This window comes from Melozone crissalis, unplaced genomic scaffold (assembly GCF_028551555.1).
Source record: "Melozone crissalis strain CALT ecotype California unplaced genomic scaffold, PUWL_Pcris_2 ptg000005l_1, whole genome shotgun sequence".
Taxonomy (NCBI): domain Eukaryota; kingdom Metazoa; phylum Chordata; class Aves; order Passeriformes; family Passerellidae; genus Melozone; species Melozone crissalis.
In genome coordinates, this window is record NW_026535783.1 from 29,200,809 (window position 1) to 29,221,247 (window position 20,439).

At 40.1% G+C, this 20,439-nt stretch overlaps 1 protein-coding gene across 1 annotated transcript; it reads left to right on the forward strand.

Moving 5' to 3' along the window:
- The first annotated feature begins 7,770 nt into the window (after positions 1 to 7,770).
- Positions 7,771 to 20,086, forward strand: TMEM175 (transmembrane protein 175). The gene is made up of 10 exons (XM_054286548.1): positions 7,771 to 7,876; positions 8,223 to 8,261; positions 9,182 to 9,279; positions 10,366 to 10,417; positions 11,263 to 11,298; positions 12,697 to 12,780; positions 13,393 to 13,557; positions 15,328 to 15,406; positions 17,073 to 17,214; positions 17,744 to 20,086. Exons 1-10 carry the CDS (start codon positions 7,874 to 7,876, stop codon positions 18,405 to 18,407), a joined length of 1,362 nt encoding a protein of 453 aa, XP_054142523.1. The 5' UTR covers positions 7,771 to 7,873; the 3' UTR covers positions 18,408 to 20,086.
- Positions 20,087 to 20,439: the final 353 nt, after the last annotated feature.

Sequence of the window (20,439 nt, forward strand, 5' to 3'; positions counted from 1 at the left end):
ATTTTCACAACATGAATCAGCAATTTCTGTACTTTCTACATTCTATTTCTAGAATAGAAATCACAATTTTTCCCAAGAAAGTTAACGGTAAGCATGTAACTGCATTTCTTAAACATTTGCAAAGTTAGTCCAACCATTTAGATGCTTGGAAATGAGCAAAACAAAAACCCCACCATCTTGATAGCTGTAAATCCTGTATTCAGCTCTTTGTGCTGCATTATTTCCCACCCAAAGCATTATCTTCCTGGAATTTATTGCTACTCAAAGGTTAAGAATTCTGATCAGTTTCATAAGTTATATTTCACCTTCACTGATAAAAATGCTTCCCTGCTTGAAGACACAAGGACATAAGATGAAAGGCAGAAACAACATGTAGTCATAATTTCAGACCCAGAAGTCATTTGAGCAAGCAAGCATAAAATCAGGAATGCCACGTCATCTGGCCAGGATGATACCCTGAGGTAAGCTGAGTTCTGAACACTGAGAAGCTCATTCCCACCAAAGGGTGCAAGGCTCAAGCAGGAACGGCATAACCTTTAACCACAGGTAAGTTTTATTGCCCATGTGCACCATTACAACATGCAGTGCACTGTTTTACAGCAAACGAGGGCTAGCTCAAGATATAGATATGGTGCCATGTGCTGCAGAGGTCTCAGAGCTGGGATGGGAGGCTGTTCATCAGGGGCAGGGCAGACCAGCTAATATAGCTGGTCTCACATTGTACCATTCCCCTCTAATGAGTAAGAATATGGATACACAAGAAGAAGTCACCACAAACCTTTAGTGTTTGATACCACTCTCTGTTTATCACTAATTATATTTTTTTATTTTATTTTGCATTTCTTCTATTATGGAAAAAGTAAGATGTTATGTTAGCTTTACTCTTAACATTAAAATGCTCAATTTGAAAGCACTACCTTCACTATAAATTTGAGTCATTACCATGTGTTTTGGAGGCCCAAACTTCCTCCAGTGACTCAGTTACCACAGCTTCTAGATAAATATTATTGCAAACAAAGCTGTATGACAGATAGCTGAATTTAGTGAGCAACAAGTGTTCAAGACCTGGAAAATACAATGGTTTTATACATCCTAAACTTGTTGTAAACTTGTGTTACCAAAAACATGACAAATAGGCATATGCAGTATTATAACAGTATCTGGAATGCAGTTCTGATGTGAATTAATGCTTAATATTCCAAACATTCCAGAGAATCAAAGGTCACCTATAATACACTTGTGTATAAAATACTTTTTTTTTCATTAAGGGATTTTTTTTATTACAGAATAAATAAAATGAAATTGCAACACTAGTACACATGGCAGCTCCTTTTCTACCTGTAGACTGATCCATGCTTTTCTTGAGCAAAAGTTTACAGCTACCTATGTCAGATTACATTGCCTGCTAAACAAATAAGACCAATTCTAGTCAAGAAAACAAAGACACTAATCCAAAGTCTATTCGAAATAAATAATTTGTCTTTTCTTTTCTCCATTGGAGGAGATACCACTGAACTTTCATCAGACAGCATTCTCTGTGAGCATCAAGAAAAGCAAAGATACAATCAGCATTTTTACTTACCAGAGTGTCCTTCAGCAACAGATTAGTAGGTAAAAAGAAATAGTTTTTCTTTTTTTTGACATGTTTCAATATCTTTACCTGGCCTGCAAATGAGAAAGAATCAAAGCAACTGGACTACAGAAGAAACACAGGCAGAAGGTGAAGTGGAAAGGTCAATGTCTTAATGCAAACAGCTGATGTCATTGCTCCTCCTGTTTGTTCCCCAAAGGTTCAACAGGCAATACTGTTTGGTGGCTTTTTGTAAGGTGGCTTATTGTAAGGTGGCTTTTATGTGCACTGCTACAGAGACTTCTTTCCTAAGACTTTGGTGTGGGTAACCTCCTAAACTGTGCAGAAATGTATCATTATGAAAGAAATGTGAACATAGGTAATCCAAAGTTCAGTGCTCTTGCAGACCTCCCTGAGCCTCCATTCTTACTCCTTATTCTAAGTGCTAACTAAAGAGCATTTTAAGATATTAACACAGAACAAAAATTTTATTTGAATTTGTAGGAATAAATGATGTTTTCAACTAGGCATAATATCCATACTTTTTACTCAGCTGCAGCAGTGAGCTGTGCAGAAATGTATCTCTCTTTATGTGAGAACAAATGTTCAATACAGCTCCAGGTGTAAGAACTGGTCTCTTCTTCCACAATACTGTGGCTAAGTCAGGAGCTGTAGAGCAACAAAATAGCACTCTCTGCAGAAACAGGGATGAAGACAGTGGGTTCATTACAAGTTCATTACCTTGAATTCTGAAATTGAAAACTATACCCTAGCTCAATAAATTTTTGATTTGTTAATGGTCAGGCTCTCACAATTCATTTTAAAGACTCATACTTTTTGTCTTGATGGACACGCACTAGTAGGAAGCAGATAGACTCAAGTATCCAAAGAAGTGCAGTCTACTTGGAAGCACTTTTTCCCTTTTGCTTGTTTCAGAACATAGGGCAACAACACTGAACCCAGCAGTGTCAAAAAGCTGCCTAGGAATAACAACAGTTGTGTCTGGTCTTTAAAAACCTTGTCCTTCTGAGCAGCCCTACACAGCTGCTGTACATCATGGTGAGCTCAGCTTCTCTAAATCATTTATCACTTCTGAAAATGATGCTCCAAAACCTAAGCATGTTAAACAGCAGCAAGAGTGGTAGTGAAACACAGGTGCAACTTCGCTGACAACAGAAGGATTTACAACTGTCCATCATGAGTAAACTACATTCCTTACCAGGCCACCAGCAAACATCTCACAAGAGATGTGTGTTCATTCTGAAGTCTTCAATGCTAGGAAGAGGCACGAATTCACCTTAGGAGACTTCCTAGTAGTGAGGTACATGAGGTAATAAAATCAGTAATGAAGGCAGAGCACTTAAATTAATGAGACAAAGCCAACCCTCAAAAAATAAAGCAAAATAATATCTCAGATGCAATGACTGGAGAAGGTACAGCCTGTGGCAATGCAAGTGATAGCTAGTGTGCTGCAACAGGCCAGTCACTAACAGGGAAAACCACTCCTCTGGAAAGTGATATGTGTAGAGGACTTAGTTGAAGGAAAAAGATCATCTTCACCTTTTTTGATTTTGTCTTGCCTTTTTTTTCCTTTAAATCCTAGAAACAAAAGTTTTCAGCACATAACACCAAAAACCACCAGTTTTCCAGAAAACAACGGTTGCTTAAGTGTTTGTGGAGAAGTGCAATATAGAGGAAGACTTTAAACTGTGTTTTAACTATCACAAATGCCCTGTGAAATCTACTAGCTATTTCATTGCCTTTCTTTAGTTCCAGAATTTATTATGATACAGTAGAAAATTATACTAGCTGTCCAGAGATTTGTGTGCCTGGAAATATTTCAATTCTGTGTAATAAATACATGGCGAGCTCAAGTTACATCTTGACATAAAATACTTCATACAAAGCATGGGAAAACATTTGAATGAATGATTTCAGTCTCCTCCATCAGGAATTAATGTTACGCTGCATTCTAAAATACTTGTGCTTTACATTGTTCCATGCGAAGAGGTGATGGAATGGCTCATCCTGAAGGATACCTCTATCCAAATGGATGACAAGAAGATGATCAGGACTATTTAGCAAGGATTCACTAAAGGAAAATCATGCTTGACCAACCTGATTGCCTCCTACAATGGGACAACTACCTGGACAGAAGAGAGCAGCGGATATTTCCTACCGTGACTTCAGCAAGGATTTCAATAATCCCTGATGGGCTCATTAGTAAGCTCAGGAAATGGAAGCTGGATGGATGGATGGATGGATGGATGGATGGATGGATGGATGGATGGATCTGCAATTTCAATCTTGAATGTAAAAGGAAAAAAAAAATACATACAAAGAAAAGTAAATTTTTCTGAGTGCTGCATCAAGATTATAGAAATATAGCAAAAAAAAAACCCCTTTGGCATTCCAGCTGGTCCTGGGAGATCAGAGGGGCTGAGTGCATCTGGGCTTCATTTCTGATTGTAAACAACCAGGCACTGTAAGTCTGGTCATGTTCAGTGAGATCCCAGGTGCAGAGATAGCGAGGGTTACACCAGAAACCCGGCCACACTAGCAGTGCCAGATTCACGAACAGTGTGGTTCATGAATTCAGTGCTGGAAGTTTGGTCGAGCTCAAAAAGAACTTTCACAAACACAGATGAACCAATAGTGTGGTTTATAGAAACAATGGTGTTCTGGTTCCAGCCCAAATCAGCAGGAGGGGGCATGGCCAGGAATCATGTTATTTGGTACCACTTTATGTCACTGCCTGCAGCGGGGAAAAGGGACTTTCTCACTTCCAGAGGGAAGGGCATCTGTTTTTGGAGGAACAAAAAGTATGGTGGTGTGGGGAACCTGCCACGCATTGTTCATTCTCCCAGTTCACGGTGAGCATTTTTGCATGCAAATTATTCTCTTTTCTTTATACTTTTTTTTTACTATTGTTGCTGTGAGTGTTCATTATCATACCTTATCTCATTGCTGTTTCCAGCAAATTAGTCTTGTCTCAATGCAATTTTCACCTTTTGTGCCTTCAATTCTCAACTCCATTCCCGGAGGGGTAAAAGGGAGGGGAAGCCAAGCAAACTGCATGTGGTTGGGAAGAGTCTGTAGAGGGAAACTGAGTTAGGGAGTACCATTTCTAGACCACAACAAACAGGTTGTAGATTCCTGTTAGATTGCTGGGGATAAAGGCAGTAGACCTGGAAAATACAAGTGCATAGGGTACGTACAAGTGTTCCAGGTGCTCCTGGATGCATGCTCTGATACAGCTGGAGGCAGATATCTCAAAAAAGAGGTGTTCTTCTTGGGAAGAAGAGCCAGTCCATAGACTGGTCTGCATGGCAGAGGTTTTCAAATGCCCATTTCCACTTTTGGGAGAACTGGGGGTGAGACTGTAGTCAAGTATCCTGTTGCTTTTGTCTTAAATGGGGGGGGGCAGACAATACATAAATCAAGGATATTAAGAATTGCAAAGAGAAAAACTGTGGAGTTTAAGCAAAACGGAACAGAACCAGTAGCATCACTCCATCTTCCACTGCTGATTGCAGTGATAATGGTCATCCAGCAAGAAAAGTCATCCAGCCTAGTGACATATCACTCCCATCAGGTGGCTATCACACCCACATAATCCCTTCACTGAATATCTCCCATCATATCTCATGGTTTTAGGTCTCATTCCTACATTATTTATGCCATGGCTGCAGTCACACCTTCAACTCACTGCCTCCATCACACCTGTACATAATCAATTTTTTGGGGTATCCCTATAGGGCAATTCCTTATCCCGCTCCTGAACACCTTCCATTTCCATCCACCCAGATGTTATGTGTAGCTGACGGATCGTTACACGTGATTTTACATAATTGGCTATTATTAAAGCAAAGCAGTCAATATTTACAGAACCACAGGGTGAAACAGTCTACTAAAAATTTCCACAGCAATGAGTGGCCATTTGAAAAGGGTGTCCCATCACTGATGCTCTTCATCCTTCTTCCAAGACACCTTGTATTTCATCTGTATTATGATGGACAGTGATCAGAGCCTTTTATCCATTTTCATTTTCTGTTTTAACAGTTGTTGTAAATTGTCATGTCATAACAACTGTAACATGTGACAGGACCTGAATAATTACGGACACAATTCTAACAAAAATACAAGCATGAATTCAAGTGGTTAATTTTATGTCTGGTAAAATTATCTACAAATACATGATCACAAAGGGTTCACACAGAAATGCATTCTTTTCTAATATGTCCAAATATAGTATCAGAAGTTATCATGGATATCCATCAGGACTTTGAGCCATTGACCATGCAAAAGGTAGTGGTCAATGTCTCAGAGTCCTGATGGACATTAGAGACAAGTGGTGTCCTCTGGGGTCCATACTGGGACCAGTGTTATCCAATATCTTCATCAGTGATACAGATGAAGGGATTGTGTGCACTCTCACCAAATTTTCAGATCATACCCAGGTGAGTGATGTGGTTGACACACCTGGAAGTCTTCCAGAGGGACTTGGACACACTGGAGAATTGGGCCCATAGGAATCTTGTGAGGTTTAACAATCCCAAGTGCAAGGTTCTCCACCTGGATCAGGACAATTATGGTGAATGAGAGGCTGGACATGACCCAGCCATGGCACTCCCAGCCCAGAGAGCCAAACGTGTCCTGGGCTGCATCCAGAGTAGTGTGGGCAGCAGGGCAGGGAGGGGATTCTGCCCCTCTGCTCTGCTCTGCTCTGGGGAGAGCCCACCTGGAACCTGCATCCAGCTCTGGGCTCCCAGCACAGGGAGGACACGGAACTGCTGGAGTGGGTCCAGAGGAGGGACACTAAGATGATGAGAAAGATGGAGCACCTCTCCTATGGGGAAAGGCTGAGAAAATTGGGATGGTTCAGCCTGGAAAAGAGAAAGGCCAGGTTGGATGTGGCTTTGAGCAATTGGTCTAGTGAAAGGTGTCCCTGCCCACTGCAGCGGGGTTGGAACAGTCAATCTTTAATGTCCCTTCCAACCCAATCCATTGGGTGCAAATGCTTTGCACAAGATCATGCAGATGATGTCAGCTCTCCCCTCAATGATCACCTCTATAACCCCATTGCAGAGGGCCACCACACTTGGCAGGCATAATTTGCCCTTAATGAAGCCACACTGACTGTCACTAATAATTTTCCATTTTCCTTATTTTCCATATGCCTTACTATAGTTTCCATGGGCATTTCACCAGGCACAGAGGTGAGACTGACTGGCCTGTAGTTCACAGGTCCTTACTTCACAAGATCACAGAATCACAAAATGGCTAAGGTTGGAAGGAATCTCGGCAGGTCATTTTGATCCAACCTCCCAGCTTAAGCAGGATTATTCTAGACCCCATGGCACAAGATTGCATCCAGATGGTTCTTGAGTATCTTCACCGAAGGAGACCCAATAATCTCTCTGGGCACACTGTTCCTCTTTGTGATCACCCACACAGTAAAGAAGCTCTTCCCATACTGTGGTGCAGCTTTTCTGCTTGCTGTATTGCTTGGCACCACGTAGAAGAGCCTATGTCCGTCGTCTCGGCACCAACCCATTAGATATTTATAGACATTCCTGAGGCTCCCTTCTCAGGAGCCTCTTCTCAAGGCTGAACAGGCCCACCTCCTTCAGCTCTTCCTGGTGAGAGAGATATTCCAGTCCCCTCATCATCTTCGTTGCCCTCCACTGTACGTGCTCCGGGAGCTCCATGTCTCTCTTGTACCGAGAGGCTCAGATTGGGACACAGCACTCCAGATGTACCTCACCAGGCCTGAGGAAAGGGACAGGATTACCTCCCTCAATTGCTGAAATTCCCATTTTAAAAAGGGAATTTGTTTGAGGAATATAAATTGCTTCTCTAAGAGCGATGCTTTCCTTTGCCTCTTCTGTTGATGTTTCCTGACCAGTCCTGCGTAGAACACGCTGTCAGTGTCACTGGATTCAGGATGTTGTTATGGAAAACGGAGAGGCGAACTGGAACGCCTTTTAAAGGCGGGGTTGCTGCTTCAGCCGCTGTGCGCCCGGCGGCGGCTCGGCCACTCAGGGACACGTACCGCATCGCTTCCGAGAGCAGCCTTCCTCCGCCCGCAGGGGCAGCGGGCGGCTCCCGCCCCTCTGAGGGCGAGGGAAGCGCCGCCCCCGCCGCCGCCGCCGAGCGCACGGGGCCATGTCGGCTCCGCGGGCTGCGGCGCGGGAGCGCGGCCCGGGCCCGGGGCCGGAGCCGGAGCCGGGCTGCAGCACGCAGACATCGCACCGGCTGCTGGCCTACAGCGACGCGCTGCTGTCCATCATCGCCACCGTGATGGTGAGCGCCTGGCGGCGGGAGGCGGGAAGGGAGGCAGGGAGGGAAAAGCCTGGGGCAGCCGCGGCCGGCCCCGGCTTTCCGGGGGGCGCCCGTGCCTGCCCGGCCCGCCCGGCTCCGCGCCCGCCCCGCTGTCGCCATGTGTCGGGGCCGTCCCGGAGAGGCGTCGGCTGTGCCGGCCATGGCGGGCCGGGCCATGGCCCGGGAACGGCTGTGACTTCCAGAGCTGCTCCTGGCTACGCGATCCGCTGGCCCCTGAGGGTTGTGTGGTTTTAGGGAAGTGCTCAACAAGGAAAAGAACGTCATGTGCTGTGCAACCAAATAACAAAAAACTATTTTGTTATTTCAGATTTTGCCGGTGGCTCACACAAAAATACATCCTGACCAGGTATCACGTGCCGTTTGTTGTTTCTTGTGTCCTCGCAAGTAGAAGTAACACCCTCGTTTAGCACGTAATATCCTCGCCATAGATTATAATTAATTACTTTTCTATGAGACATGAATTGCCCATTTGGCCAAAACATCTTTCAAAAAGGATCTGTTCTTCTTGGTAATAAACCATCACTGAGAGAAGCTTACATAGCACAATCTGAATGCTAGTTTTAAAGTCCGGTTCATAATAAATGTAATTTGAATAAACAAAGGTGGAGAAAGAAGACTACAGGAAAGAAATTAATTCTGAGAATACCCAGGAATTTTAGGAAAGAATAATTTGAGAAAGTTTACAGGTTTTTTCTTTTGTTGCTATTTATTTTTCTACTCTTAAATAGACATAAATCTTAGTTTAAGAAGTTCAGATAAGATCTGTATTGCATCAAATATACTATATGAGTCTGTTTAAGCCACTGTAGTCGTATTTGGAAAATTTGCTGAGATTAAGCCCTCTCCTCACTGCTTTTTAGCAATGGTCACGTGAAACCTCTTCAATGCTTCTACTACAGTATTCAGTGATGTGAAAGTAAAAGAGGCATATTGTGTCCAGTCCTCTGAAATGCATTATTATAGTAACAGTGATGAGAGAATGCATTAATGAGTAACAAGGTGAATAGAGCATTGGGAAGCCCTTTTTTTTACAGATTGATGAGATGTGTTGATACATAAAATGCCATATTTCAGCCTATTTACAAGTTCCTAATAAACTCTGTTCTCTGCATTGTACTAATGAGTTTGTTCAATGGGAACTGCATTTTTGGGAGGCATTTTTCAAAAATACATTATATTGTTGTACATCTCTTTTTCAGATGTTGGTAATAATTTTGTAACATAATATTTATATTTTGTTTCCTTGGGTGTCACTTTCTGTTTCAGAAATTAGGTGAAAGTGTTCAGCAACTTCTTCTAGCAAAAATTGCCGTTTACTTGATGACCTTTTTAATAGTCACAGTGGCATGGGCAGCTCATGTAAGGTAGGTACATGGTGTTTAAATCTAAAGTTAAAAGCTAGAAAGTGCAGGAGATAACCATGTCTCTGATGTATTTCTGTCTTGCTGCCAGACTTCTGAATTGTCTTTTGTTGAATAATATTAAAAAACTATTGTAAAGAAATGCTACTCTTAGCAGTGAAAAGCTACTTTACACCACTGCCATAGTCATACAGAGTAAAACAAGCATTATGTATCTTTTAGAGTTACTTTTCTTCTTACCTTGAAGGCTAGATGGAATTAGACTTCTAATTCTGCTGAAAAGAACGTGAATTTGTAACTTGCATGCTCCACAACAAAGGAACTGATATAGTACAGCTGGCCTAAAACTCATCTCATCTGTGCTCAGCAGTAGTTGTCGCAAAGTCAGTTGTAATGTTGCAGATTCTGTACTTCACAGAGCTGTGGACACTCCCACCTGCCATGTCTTGGTGGTTAAAAAGAAATTGGCACGCAGGCGTCATGCTGGAACCACAGCAGTTTTTGTTTGGATTTTGAAATTTACAAATGTCGCTATGCAAGTAGATTGGCTGCATTCCAATAAAGGTGTGAAACCTGTAATTCAGTATTTGAAGCTGAATCCCCGCATCATTCCTTTACTCCAGTGCTTTTCTTTGCTTGTATAAGTAAATGCTGAGGTACAGTCTCAGGGTTTTGTGGAGGGTGATGGCTCCTGTTCATTCTAAGTGATAGTTTTGTGAATAAGGAGTTTCATTAACAAAATCTGGGGACATTTGCAAGGAAAGCTTTTTCTTTATGCACTGTCTCTTCAGGAGAAATTATTCTAAGCCTTAAAATTTTGAAAATACTCTGCCATTCAAATAGAAACCAGGTTCTTAATAATTGCTCCATGATTGAACTTCATTGTATCTCACTTTTAAGACTTTTCTAACAAATTACTCTCACATTTGAGCCTCATGAGTTTTGGTGGCACCTGGAATACTTGTATTAATTCTGTGGAGAAGGAAATTGGGTTCCCCCATACTACCATAAATGTACAATTTATATGTAGTGTTGTAGAATATATTTTGTGAGTTGGCTTGTTCATGATACTTTGCCTTGCCTTGACAGGTTGTTTCAGGTGATAGAACATATAGATGATGTCCTGGCTCTTCTAAATCTGGTGAGTGTTGTCATAGAAGCTAGATGGTTAACAAGCAGATACGGGTCACTTAAGTGTGTCTGTGAATATCCAAAAGTTTCTACATTAAATAGCATAACTTAGACATATTTCCGGGAAAATACAAAGATCTTTAGTTTCACTGTGACTGATTGATAAATAACTTGCTTTTAACTTGCAAATGTTTTACTGTAAACCAAAAGAAGCTCTGCAGCAGGTTAGTCTGAAGTTCATCTGGGGGAACTGAGTATTTTGCAATGTTGTTTCAAACTCTGTTCTCTGAAAGTATGCAACCACACAGTTATTCTAATTTTGTTAATAAAAGCACTGTTGGAGCTCCATGAGATAAAACTAGAGGAAATTATTTTGGAAGAATAGCCTAAGGCATCTAATTCTTACCTAATGTAGCTTTCAAAGCAATGTGTTTCTTTATGCTTTTGTTTGTTGGGTTGGGTTTTTTGATTTTGCTTTTTTAGATGCGAAATAGTTACGATCAGCTATTAACGTTCTTGACAAATCAGAAACAACTGTTTAGAGAGTGTGGTAAATTTAGCATTTAGAAAGAAGTCTCTTAAAAACCATAGCAAACCTTTTACCTGGGGTATTGGTAACACAGGAAACTGCAGTGTTTTCTACAACAAGCTTGTACAATTTGCCTAGAGAACATGGAAGATGTGTACAAAAGCAGCCATTTGCTGTCAAAACTTAGCAACTTCAGAAATATGGGTATTTTTCATTATGCAGCACAAGCATCTGATCTCCTTGTAAAATACAAAGCAAGCAATGCCCTCATTAAAGATGCGTCCAGAAAATACATACTGTTTCAAAATGCTTTTTTTCTGTTTTAGGCTTGTATGATGATCATAACCTTCTTGCCATATACAGTAAGTAATTTTCTAAAATCTGAAATTTGTTTAATTACATTGTTTGTTTCTTCATTTATTTGGAAAGACTTTACCAAAGTATTCAGAAACGCAGGAAAGTGTTGTTATAGTATAAACCCTCAATCCATTGTCATCGTTAACTGTTGCATTCTTTAAAATTCATGACGCTATTTTATAACCTTCAAATACTTCATGTTCTAGACCTGGCAGAAAATGGGTATTCTAGCAACAAAACTTACAGTTATGGGAAGTCATAGTATCATAGAATAGTTCAGGCTGGGAGGGGCCATTGAAGGTCCTATAGTCCAACCCCTGCAAAGATCAGGAACATCTTCAACTAGATGAAGTTTCTCAAAGCCCCATCCAACCTCACCTTGTACATCTCCAGGGATTGGGCAACTGTGCCAATGTTTTACCACCCTCATGGTAAAAAATTTTCCATGATTTCTTTTAAAAAAGCAGCTGTATTGAAGAAGGTCCACGTTATCTGATAAGAATTTTGGTAAGATAAATAAAACTGTGTTTCAAACTCCTCCTTATATGGCAGGACATTTTCCTTTTGTAATTTAGACCAAGTTTGTGGTATCACTTCTGATTTGCTCTGCAAGGTTGATTCTGGCAGCTGAGGGTTTATGTTTAAAATCTGCACAATTTTTGGTCATATGACCTTAAAAGAATATTTGCAAATGAATACTATATTAACAGAACAAAACAGTTGATTAAAATGCATCTTGACAGTTGTATGTGTAAGTAGGACAGGCACCTGTTTCTATGTGGGTATGTATGTCTTATATGTAGTCTGCAAAAAATGAGGCTGTGGTCACTAAGACGATGTTTATCAGCAAGAGAACATACTTTTCATTTTGCCTTGAAGCTGGAATTTTTTTTAGAAAGCTGTCCATGTTACCTTAACACTACACCCTGCTTTTCTTCTTTTCCTTTTTTTAAATTTTTTTTCCTTTTTCATCCTCCTCTAAAGAAGCTGCAAAAATTAATACAACAGGGAGCCATGGAGGTAGACAAAATAAAGGATTCAAAAAGGTATCCTAATATCAATAATTTTCACAGCTATGATGTCATGTCAACCAAAACCAGTTAAGCTTTATGCTCAGGTACAAGCCACTCTGGAGGCTCTTTATTATGGAGGCACAGTGCCAGAATGGTTAAGGTTTAGCACTGTCAATGTCAGAGCAAAACCATCTCTCCAGATGCCTTTGGTTGGGATGCCTGCATGTATTTGTGGCTAGAAATAGCATTTAATGGAATTATGATGAAATGCAAATTATTATGTAGATTTATGAATATTTTCAATATTGAATGAAGAGTGCTTCTGTTTCTCTATTGTTATTCCTGCATTGCTTCTTAATTAAATATATGATCTTGTTGATTTTTTTCCAGTTTTCCTTAATGGCCTCCTTTCCAGGGGTACCTTTTGGCATCTTCCTGTTCAGTGTTTGTGCTGTTGTCATTGGCCTTATACAGGTATTGAAGCTCTCCATTAGCATTTTCACTTTTACATAGACTTTCTTGTGTAGAACTGAAATTAAGCTTCTTAGTGAGTGGCATAAATTGCTAAATATGTTATTTGTATAGCATTCTTTTTCAAAGTTATGCCCATTATGATAATACAGTACCTGTATGTAAGACAAAAGTTCCCTGTCCCATTAAGCTGTTTTATGCAACTAAATCAGCTGATCTCAGTGTTCACAGAATTCCTTTCCCACTCTTTGCAAAAATGCCTTCAGGAAAGAACAGTTGAGTTTTCCATGCAGCAGTGGGTGATGGAACACAGGTTTTCAGTCTGAAGTCCAGCAGCATTCTTCCTCCTGGTGCAGTGCTTTGTTGCTTTCAGTTCCTCGTTACAGAGGTCTTCATTCCCCTTCATCAAGGATCAAAGGAGGAGACTAAAATCTTCACATAAATCTTTGAGTGTGTTGTCAAATCTCAGAGTTTCTAGGACCAACTTTCCATATGGAAGTGAAGAATAAGCTTGCAAGTGTTTCAGAATGTGTTGATTTATAGTTCTATGTCTTATGTTTGAAATCCTTCATATATTTATATGTAATAAGTTCAGTAATGCTCTTTTCATTGCAGGCTGTGATAGTAGCATATGGATTCTATCACCCACACTTACTGAATCAACAAATACAGGAATCTGAAAATCAGAATTTCTATAAACGTCATATCTTAAAGATTATCCTGAGAGGACCAATTTTATGCTTTTTAGCAGCCATCTTTTCTTTTTTCTTTATTCCTTTGGTAAGTTCTCTCGGTTGACAGAAAACTTTGATGCAGCAGTTTGTATTAACTGTCTTTAGGACTGTGTATGAAAATAGTGATGTCTGTGTTAATTATGCACACTTTCTCCATTGCTAGTTCTAGTATAATAAAGCCTCGATCTTGGCCTTATTATGGAGCGATGCAAGGACGGTCCGGGAGCCCCATCCCTCTGGGAGGCAGAGAGCCCAAATGCCCAGGCAGCTCGCAGCCGTGGCTACCCTTAGCAAGCCCAGTGATTGTCAGCTCTTTAGCAATTATCAGCTCTCTTAGGATCTCAGCTCTTTGCTTGCTTGCTAGGGTGCCCTTGGCTGAGGCTTGAAGCAGACGTGAGAGAGGAGGAGAAGTCCTGGTGTTCCACAGCAATGGTTTATTGGGGAGTCTGTGAAGGGTCCAGCGACGGCTCTTCTTCTGTCTAATGGGCTAAACCAGCCCCTTTTTATAGCATAGAGGGGGATCCAAACATGTCCAATAGTGGGGGTTAGGGAAAAGTGACCCATGGGGTTACAGAGATAAGCTTTGGGGCGGAGGGTCAGAGACAGGAACTTATTTTGCTGTCTCATCATGACTCAGCAGTTCCTACTGTTAAGCCTCAATCCTCCATGGAGCTTTCCCAACCTCTATGGAGTCTGCTACATTCTAGGGTGTTGTTTTTTGCATTGAATGTATTTAATCACATATATCAACCTGTAACTTGATCCATGAGTTTGTATAGTGTAGAAAGAATATTCTGCTAAATTATTACTTGCTGTGCCTGCTTTTTTGTTTGTTTTTAGCAGATCTTCCAAACTCTATGTTAGTATCTTGTGCATCAGAAGTAGGTGAGGAAATTTATGTGAAATGAACACCACATTGCACAAACTGAAGAAAAGTGAATGCAATTGCTGCACAAACTTAGAGTGTAAGAGCAAACAGAGAAGGGAGACCAGTTAGGCCACCTGCCTCTCAAGGACTGCTTTTACATAGCCTTTTTTCTCTTCCATCTTTAGTTGATGTCAGTGAGTTGCTCCTACTTATTAATACAGCTTTAACTCTTTTCTGGAACCCCTACTCAGAACTGAAATCTAGTTTTTGAATGTACGCTGTGCTTCCATTCCTCTTGTTCTTTAGGAAAAGATGGATTTTGAGAAAGATTCCACAGGAATTGGCAGTATTTAAATAATCCCCAAGTTTGTGAGAAATCAGGTTGCTCTTGATGAAAGGGGCAGTTATAAGTCCTAACATGAAAAGGCCTAGTCTTGTCTGAAAATATGTTTTCCTCTTCTTCCTCACTCCGTTCACTGTAGTTTGGTTTTTGTTTTTAATATTGACAATGGTGAAATTACTCTCCAAGTTGCTCCTATGCTTAGACCTGTGCAAAACCTGTGAACCAATGTGTTTTTGTGACACAAATAGTAGAATCTTAAAGTATCATGAATTGGAAGAACCCATAAAGGATTATGTGGGATAATTCTTCAACTTCCAAAGTAGTTATTCCTGCACTTTTTGTCAGCAGAATTATTTCCCTCCCTGTTTTAGTTTGCTTCATTACTGGTACTAAATTAGCTAGGAAAAAGCAGTATTTGGTTCCACATACATTATTCAGGAAGTGAATGAGCATTTCAGCTGAGGCTTTTTCTTTTTGAAAGTCAAGATTTCTTTTTCTCAGTGTTATTAGTTCTAAGATTGAGAGTTACAGTTTCATACTAAATCTGGAAGGTAATTTATATTTTTGATAACTATATTTAAACTGTTCATTTTCTTCTCCAACAGTCTTATGTACTTCTTGGACTTGTAATAATTTTTCCGCATCTCAGTCGATTAATTACATGGTGTAAAAACAAAATTCTTGGTAAGTAACAAAATTCCTAGGCATATGTTCAGATTAGGTTGTCGACATGTTATGCAGACAGCCGAGAATGAAGTAATTTCAGTTCTGCTTTCATTTTCAGTCTCGGAACATAGTGATTTTAGGGTTTATTGATGTGCTTCTAAACAGTGTCTCCCTTGCTCCCTAATTTCCCCTCATTCCCATGCAATGAGATTTGTGTAAGGCACAATACATTGTAAGATCATTTTTCCAGTGCAAAACCTTTCTTTTTTGTCCTGATAGTGCTAGTGCATGCGGACACACTATGTATGAATGACAGTGGCAGGCCATCTATCCCTTTTCCCTCCTCAAGAGAGAGAGCATGGAGATGGAAGAATATAAGGGAGAAAGCTCTGTGCCTTTACCACTTCCTTCCCCGCAATGCTGAATAGTCACACATTTTCAAACAGGCAAGAACTGCACCTGTAAATCAAACTTTCTCACAATAGTTAACTGTTCAGGGTATTACTAATTACTCATTAATCTAACTGCTATAATCTAAAGATGTGCCTTCACACATGTCTCAAGTTAGCCTAAACTCATGATTCCTTCCCTCATGTGCTTTCTGCCCTCCTTGTGTCAGGACTAACAACTGCACAACCATAGCAACCTGAGCTGCCCTTAAATCCTGCTGAGAAAGAGGTTGGCATGGCTAAAATAAAAGGAGCAGGGGATATCATGCAACCTACTTAGCTGAAAGGTGCAGTGTCCCTCTGAGAGAGACCACAAAACCACTGAAGAGATAATGTCTTTGTTACTGACACTCCCAAGCTGGGGCAGAAGAATAACACCTTTGTACTACTTCTGTTGCTGTTCAGACCAGTACAAGTCTGTCTGTTTCCAGTGCAAATGTGAGCATACTCTTCAGTCCCCATGTGGCAGCAATAACAGGCAGAAATGTTCTAAAAGGATGAAGCCAGACTCAGAGCCTAGAATAAACACATGCAAATATTGTCCATGCTTATTGTGATGGGGCAATGTGGTTTGCAGTCAGGTCACGTATCCACCTCACCCTATCAGATGGCTGAAATACTGCTTTACTGAATTTCTTGTGAATACACCTGCTTTGCATTCCTGTGGAGCCTTAACCTTTTATATATATACCTGAAGCAGTGTATTTTCGCTAGCAAGGCACTTCTGAGTTCACTCTTTAGAGATGTGTTCAACATTTCCTATAAAAACTATACCTTTTGACAAAAGGCTTGAATTATTTTAAGTGTGTTCAATATCCTTGTTCAGCCCCCATGGTTTTTTTCAAGACAGGTTTTTACTACCATGTAGTCTAAGTTCTCCAAGCTGTCATAGCGGCCCTGGAGCTATTAGGCCTTCCTGAAGTACAGCATCTGATTTGTTCAATTCCAGCTTTGAGTCATTATTAATGGCTTGCCATACTGTTTAAAGAAAAGAGCTTTTTTTCTTTTTTTTTTGTTCCTGAAGCACTTGCCTTGAAAGAAACATAAATTTCAGGGAGAGGCACATATGCCAAAAAAAGTAGAGTGACTGACATCCTTTTGTCACTAGAGTGACTGGCATCCTTTTGTCTAAAGAAAAGTTTAGGCAGATAGGGAAAGAAGGTGGTCACAGTAGGTTGTTGAACTACCTTATTTTATACTTCTTTTCACGATTAAGGCTCTGGATTTGTTTCCAGGTCAGAGAGGTGAAGAGGAGGAACCTCATAGCTTAGAAACCTTCACTTTTTACCTCAGTGAGCCTCTGAGTAAGGAACGAGTAGAAGCATTCAGTGATGGAGTCTATGCCATTGTAGCAACCCTGCTCATTTTGGATATATGGTAAGGCTTTGTGCTGGTTCTTACACTTTGTCTTGTAAAATACATAAACTTCTGTTCGTGTGTAACATTTGAGGAAATAAAATTATTCAAACATTGTGTTTAACTTCCAAAATCTGCAGTGGTTACTTTAAAGTATGATTTTCTGGAAGGACACAGAGCACAAAACAAAGATACTTTTAACACCCACATTCTAGTAATGATGATCAATGTGCATAATACATGTTGGGATGTAGAGTCTTGAAGAACAAAGCTTCTTTTTTTTGCTTAGTTATGTTTTCGGATGAAAGCTTTTTGTCAATAAAAGCTGTTTAGTCTCTGTATAAACTTTATTAACCCAAAGAAATGCCAACCTGCATTCAGATTTCCTTATATATATTATTTGAAACACTGTTTCTAAATTACTAGAGAAGTACAGGGTGGATTCCTGCTGTTCACTACTTTCTCAAAGTAAAGCAGCATAATTCAGTCTTGCTCCAGATGTGTTTTTATTACAGGAATATGCAAAGTAAATTAATTTTTCTCTCCACAGTGAAGACAATGTTCCTGACCCCAGAGAAGTTGAGGAGAAGTTCCATGGCAGTCTTCTTGAAGCTTTAAGTGAATATGGACCAAACTACCTTGCTTACTTTGGCTCATTTGTTACAATTGGTCTCCTCTGGTTTGTCCATCACTCTCTTTTCCTTTATGTAACAAAAGCTACCCGGTTAATGGGACTGCTCAACATACTTTCATTGGCTTTCATTGGTGGGCTTCCACTAGCTTACCAGCTGACCAGTGAATTTGCAGAAAAGTCTCATAATGAAATAGAAGCCATTCAGGTCAGCTGTGTGATCACTTTCTTTGCCAGCATATTTCAGTTTGCAATATGGACTACAGCCCTTCTCAATGAAGAGGAAACTTTGCATGCCTTTGCTAGATATGGTGGTAAGGAGCATGCCTTCATGTTTGCCAAGCTGGCTCTTTACCCTTGCGTAAGCCTCGGGGCCTTCTTTCTAACTTGCTTGTTAAGTGAATTTAGCACTGCAATTTTCCATCTTATGCAGATTGTAATCCCGTTTGCTTTTCTTGCCTTGCGCATTTTTGTTAGAATTTCTTTAACTGCCATAAAGTTTGTGATGTCTCTCTCCAGACAGAAGGTGGTATTGTTAGAAGAGGAGGAGGCATGTTTATCTCCAAATGAAACACTGTCCTAAATTTCTGTGCAGTGCATGTGAAGTTAAGAGATCAACTTCAGCTCCTCAGACTCGCATTATATTCGTGTGTGGATTATATTGATGTAAACCAAAGCCTGTATTGACCATAACTGGGGCATATTTATGTTTAAGCTGGCCATGCTCAAGACCCTGTCACCAAAATCTGCTATTGAAAATATTGGATAAAGAGGGGATGCAAAGAAAAGCATGTTCCCCTTCTTTTAGTATTGCCTTATAGAAAAAAATGCTGCTTGACATGTAAGTGCAGCAATGATCAATTAAGAAGTGTGCAGATACCCAGGAAAATGGCAGCCAAACACAGAAGTTGGTTGAGTTTCTATGTAAGAGAATGTGAGGCATGGAAAACACAGAGACATCTGGATTTCTGGATGGTACATCATAGGAGAACATGTGTGCATACAAGTTACTGATTTTTTTTTTTTTTTTTATTATTTTTTTCAATGTTAAATTTTTTAATGGTTTTTTTCAGTGGTCTGTCCTGCGTAGTCACAAACAGGGGATAGCAGTTGGAAATCTAACTGTTTGAGTGGCTCCGTGTGAGTTTAGATGGGAGTTGCAATTGTGATAGCAGTCTTCCAAGCCATCTGAACACAAGTTCTTTGGCCATATCTATTCTTTTATTAAAAGTGTGTAACAAATGAGGAATCATCTGGCTTTGCATCCAAGTTTCAACTAGCTTTGATATTTTCTGAGGGAAAAGAGCTCTGTGATTAGATGTAAGTTTTTTTCTGTTCTGCAGAAGCTTCTTGTCTGAAGTGTTTTAATTTCTCAGGCTTTTTGTGTCTGTTTTTTGTCTGGCAATGGAACATCCTTCTGTTACTTAGAAGGCATGGTGTCATATTCAAGGAGACTATGAGACTGCAATGTGTGAGAGTTCCACATCAGGTAAAGGAGTTAAGCTTTCTCCTGAGTTGTGGACAAGTAAGGGGTCCCAGAGATTTCGGAGTCTCAGGAAGACAGCAGAAGAAACTAACCCCTAGAAGTTCCTGTCCATGATAATGTTGATTTTTTTTTTTTTTTACACTTACATGGAGCTGGATAAGTATTTTGCTTTTCAAATCATCTAAACTCTGGCTGCCTTAGAAGCCATTACATTTCCTTCTGGCAGAGTGATTAATTTGTATCTTGAATTATCTTAGTGCCTGACAACTTTAATGCCATAATTAAAGGCATTTGGGGAATTTTGTTGTTCATCATGACAAAAAAAAGTGGCAAAATATGCCTGAAGAAATTACAGGTGAAAAACAAATATCTCGTTTCAGTTGAGATCAGTCTTGAAAGCACTTGTGCTTTTGTTTTGAAGCACCTTGATACCGAATATGTCATTGTGAATATTACATACTTCTCATGAAGAGTATGTTCAGCTATTCAAGGGGATTTATACCTAGTTGTGGTTAAATTACTTCCATTGTGTTGTGTATAGCAGTTTTTCTGATACTTAATAAAAGCACTTTTGGTTCTGTATGGTTTTGTTTCTAATGTGCAGCAGACACATAGTAGTGAATATGTGTATTTGTAATAAATTGCAATCAGTGAAGAAACAAAACTTCAAGCCATTTATTTCTTCTCTGTAGGTGAACTTTGAGGCCAATGTCTGTAATTAATACTACGTTAGGTGGGTTTTTCCTACAAGGTCACCAAGGTCCCTTCCAACCTCAGCAGTTTTGTGATTTTTTTTTTTACAAAATACCAAAATGTTTTTAATGTGATGTAAAGAAATGTTGTTTCTACTTCTGGTACCTGAAGAGAATGAAACCCAAAAACTAGCCAAGGAGTTTCATTTCAGTGTCTATAAGGATGCTTTGTATAAAGCCATGTATAAATATTACAAGGCACTGTACTCGCTCAATAATGCTTTTTTGGGGGCGGGGGGAGGGGTGTGTGTGTTTGTGTGTGCATCATTTTGGTTGGTTTGGTTTTTCTGGGTTGGTTTGTTTCTGATTTTTTTGTTTACCCCACTTAGAAATAAGTAATTTGTTCTGCACTTCTGCAGAAAGAACAGTTTTATTTT

Coding starts and splice junctions, on each gene's coding strand:
- TMEM175 (XM_054286548.1), top strand. Junction 12,781..13,392: donor TTGTCATTGGCCTTATACAG/GTATTGAAGCTC, acceptor TTTTCATTGCAG/GCTGTGATAGTAGCATATGG. Junction 15,407..17,072: donor GTGTAAAAACAAAATTCTTG/GTAAGTAACAAA, acceptor ATTTGTTTCCAG/GTCAGAGAGGTGAAGAGGAG.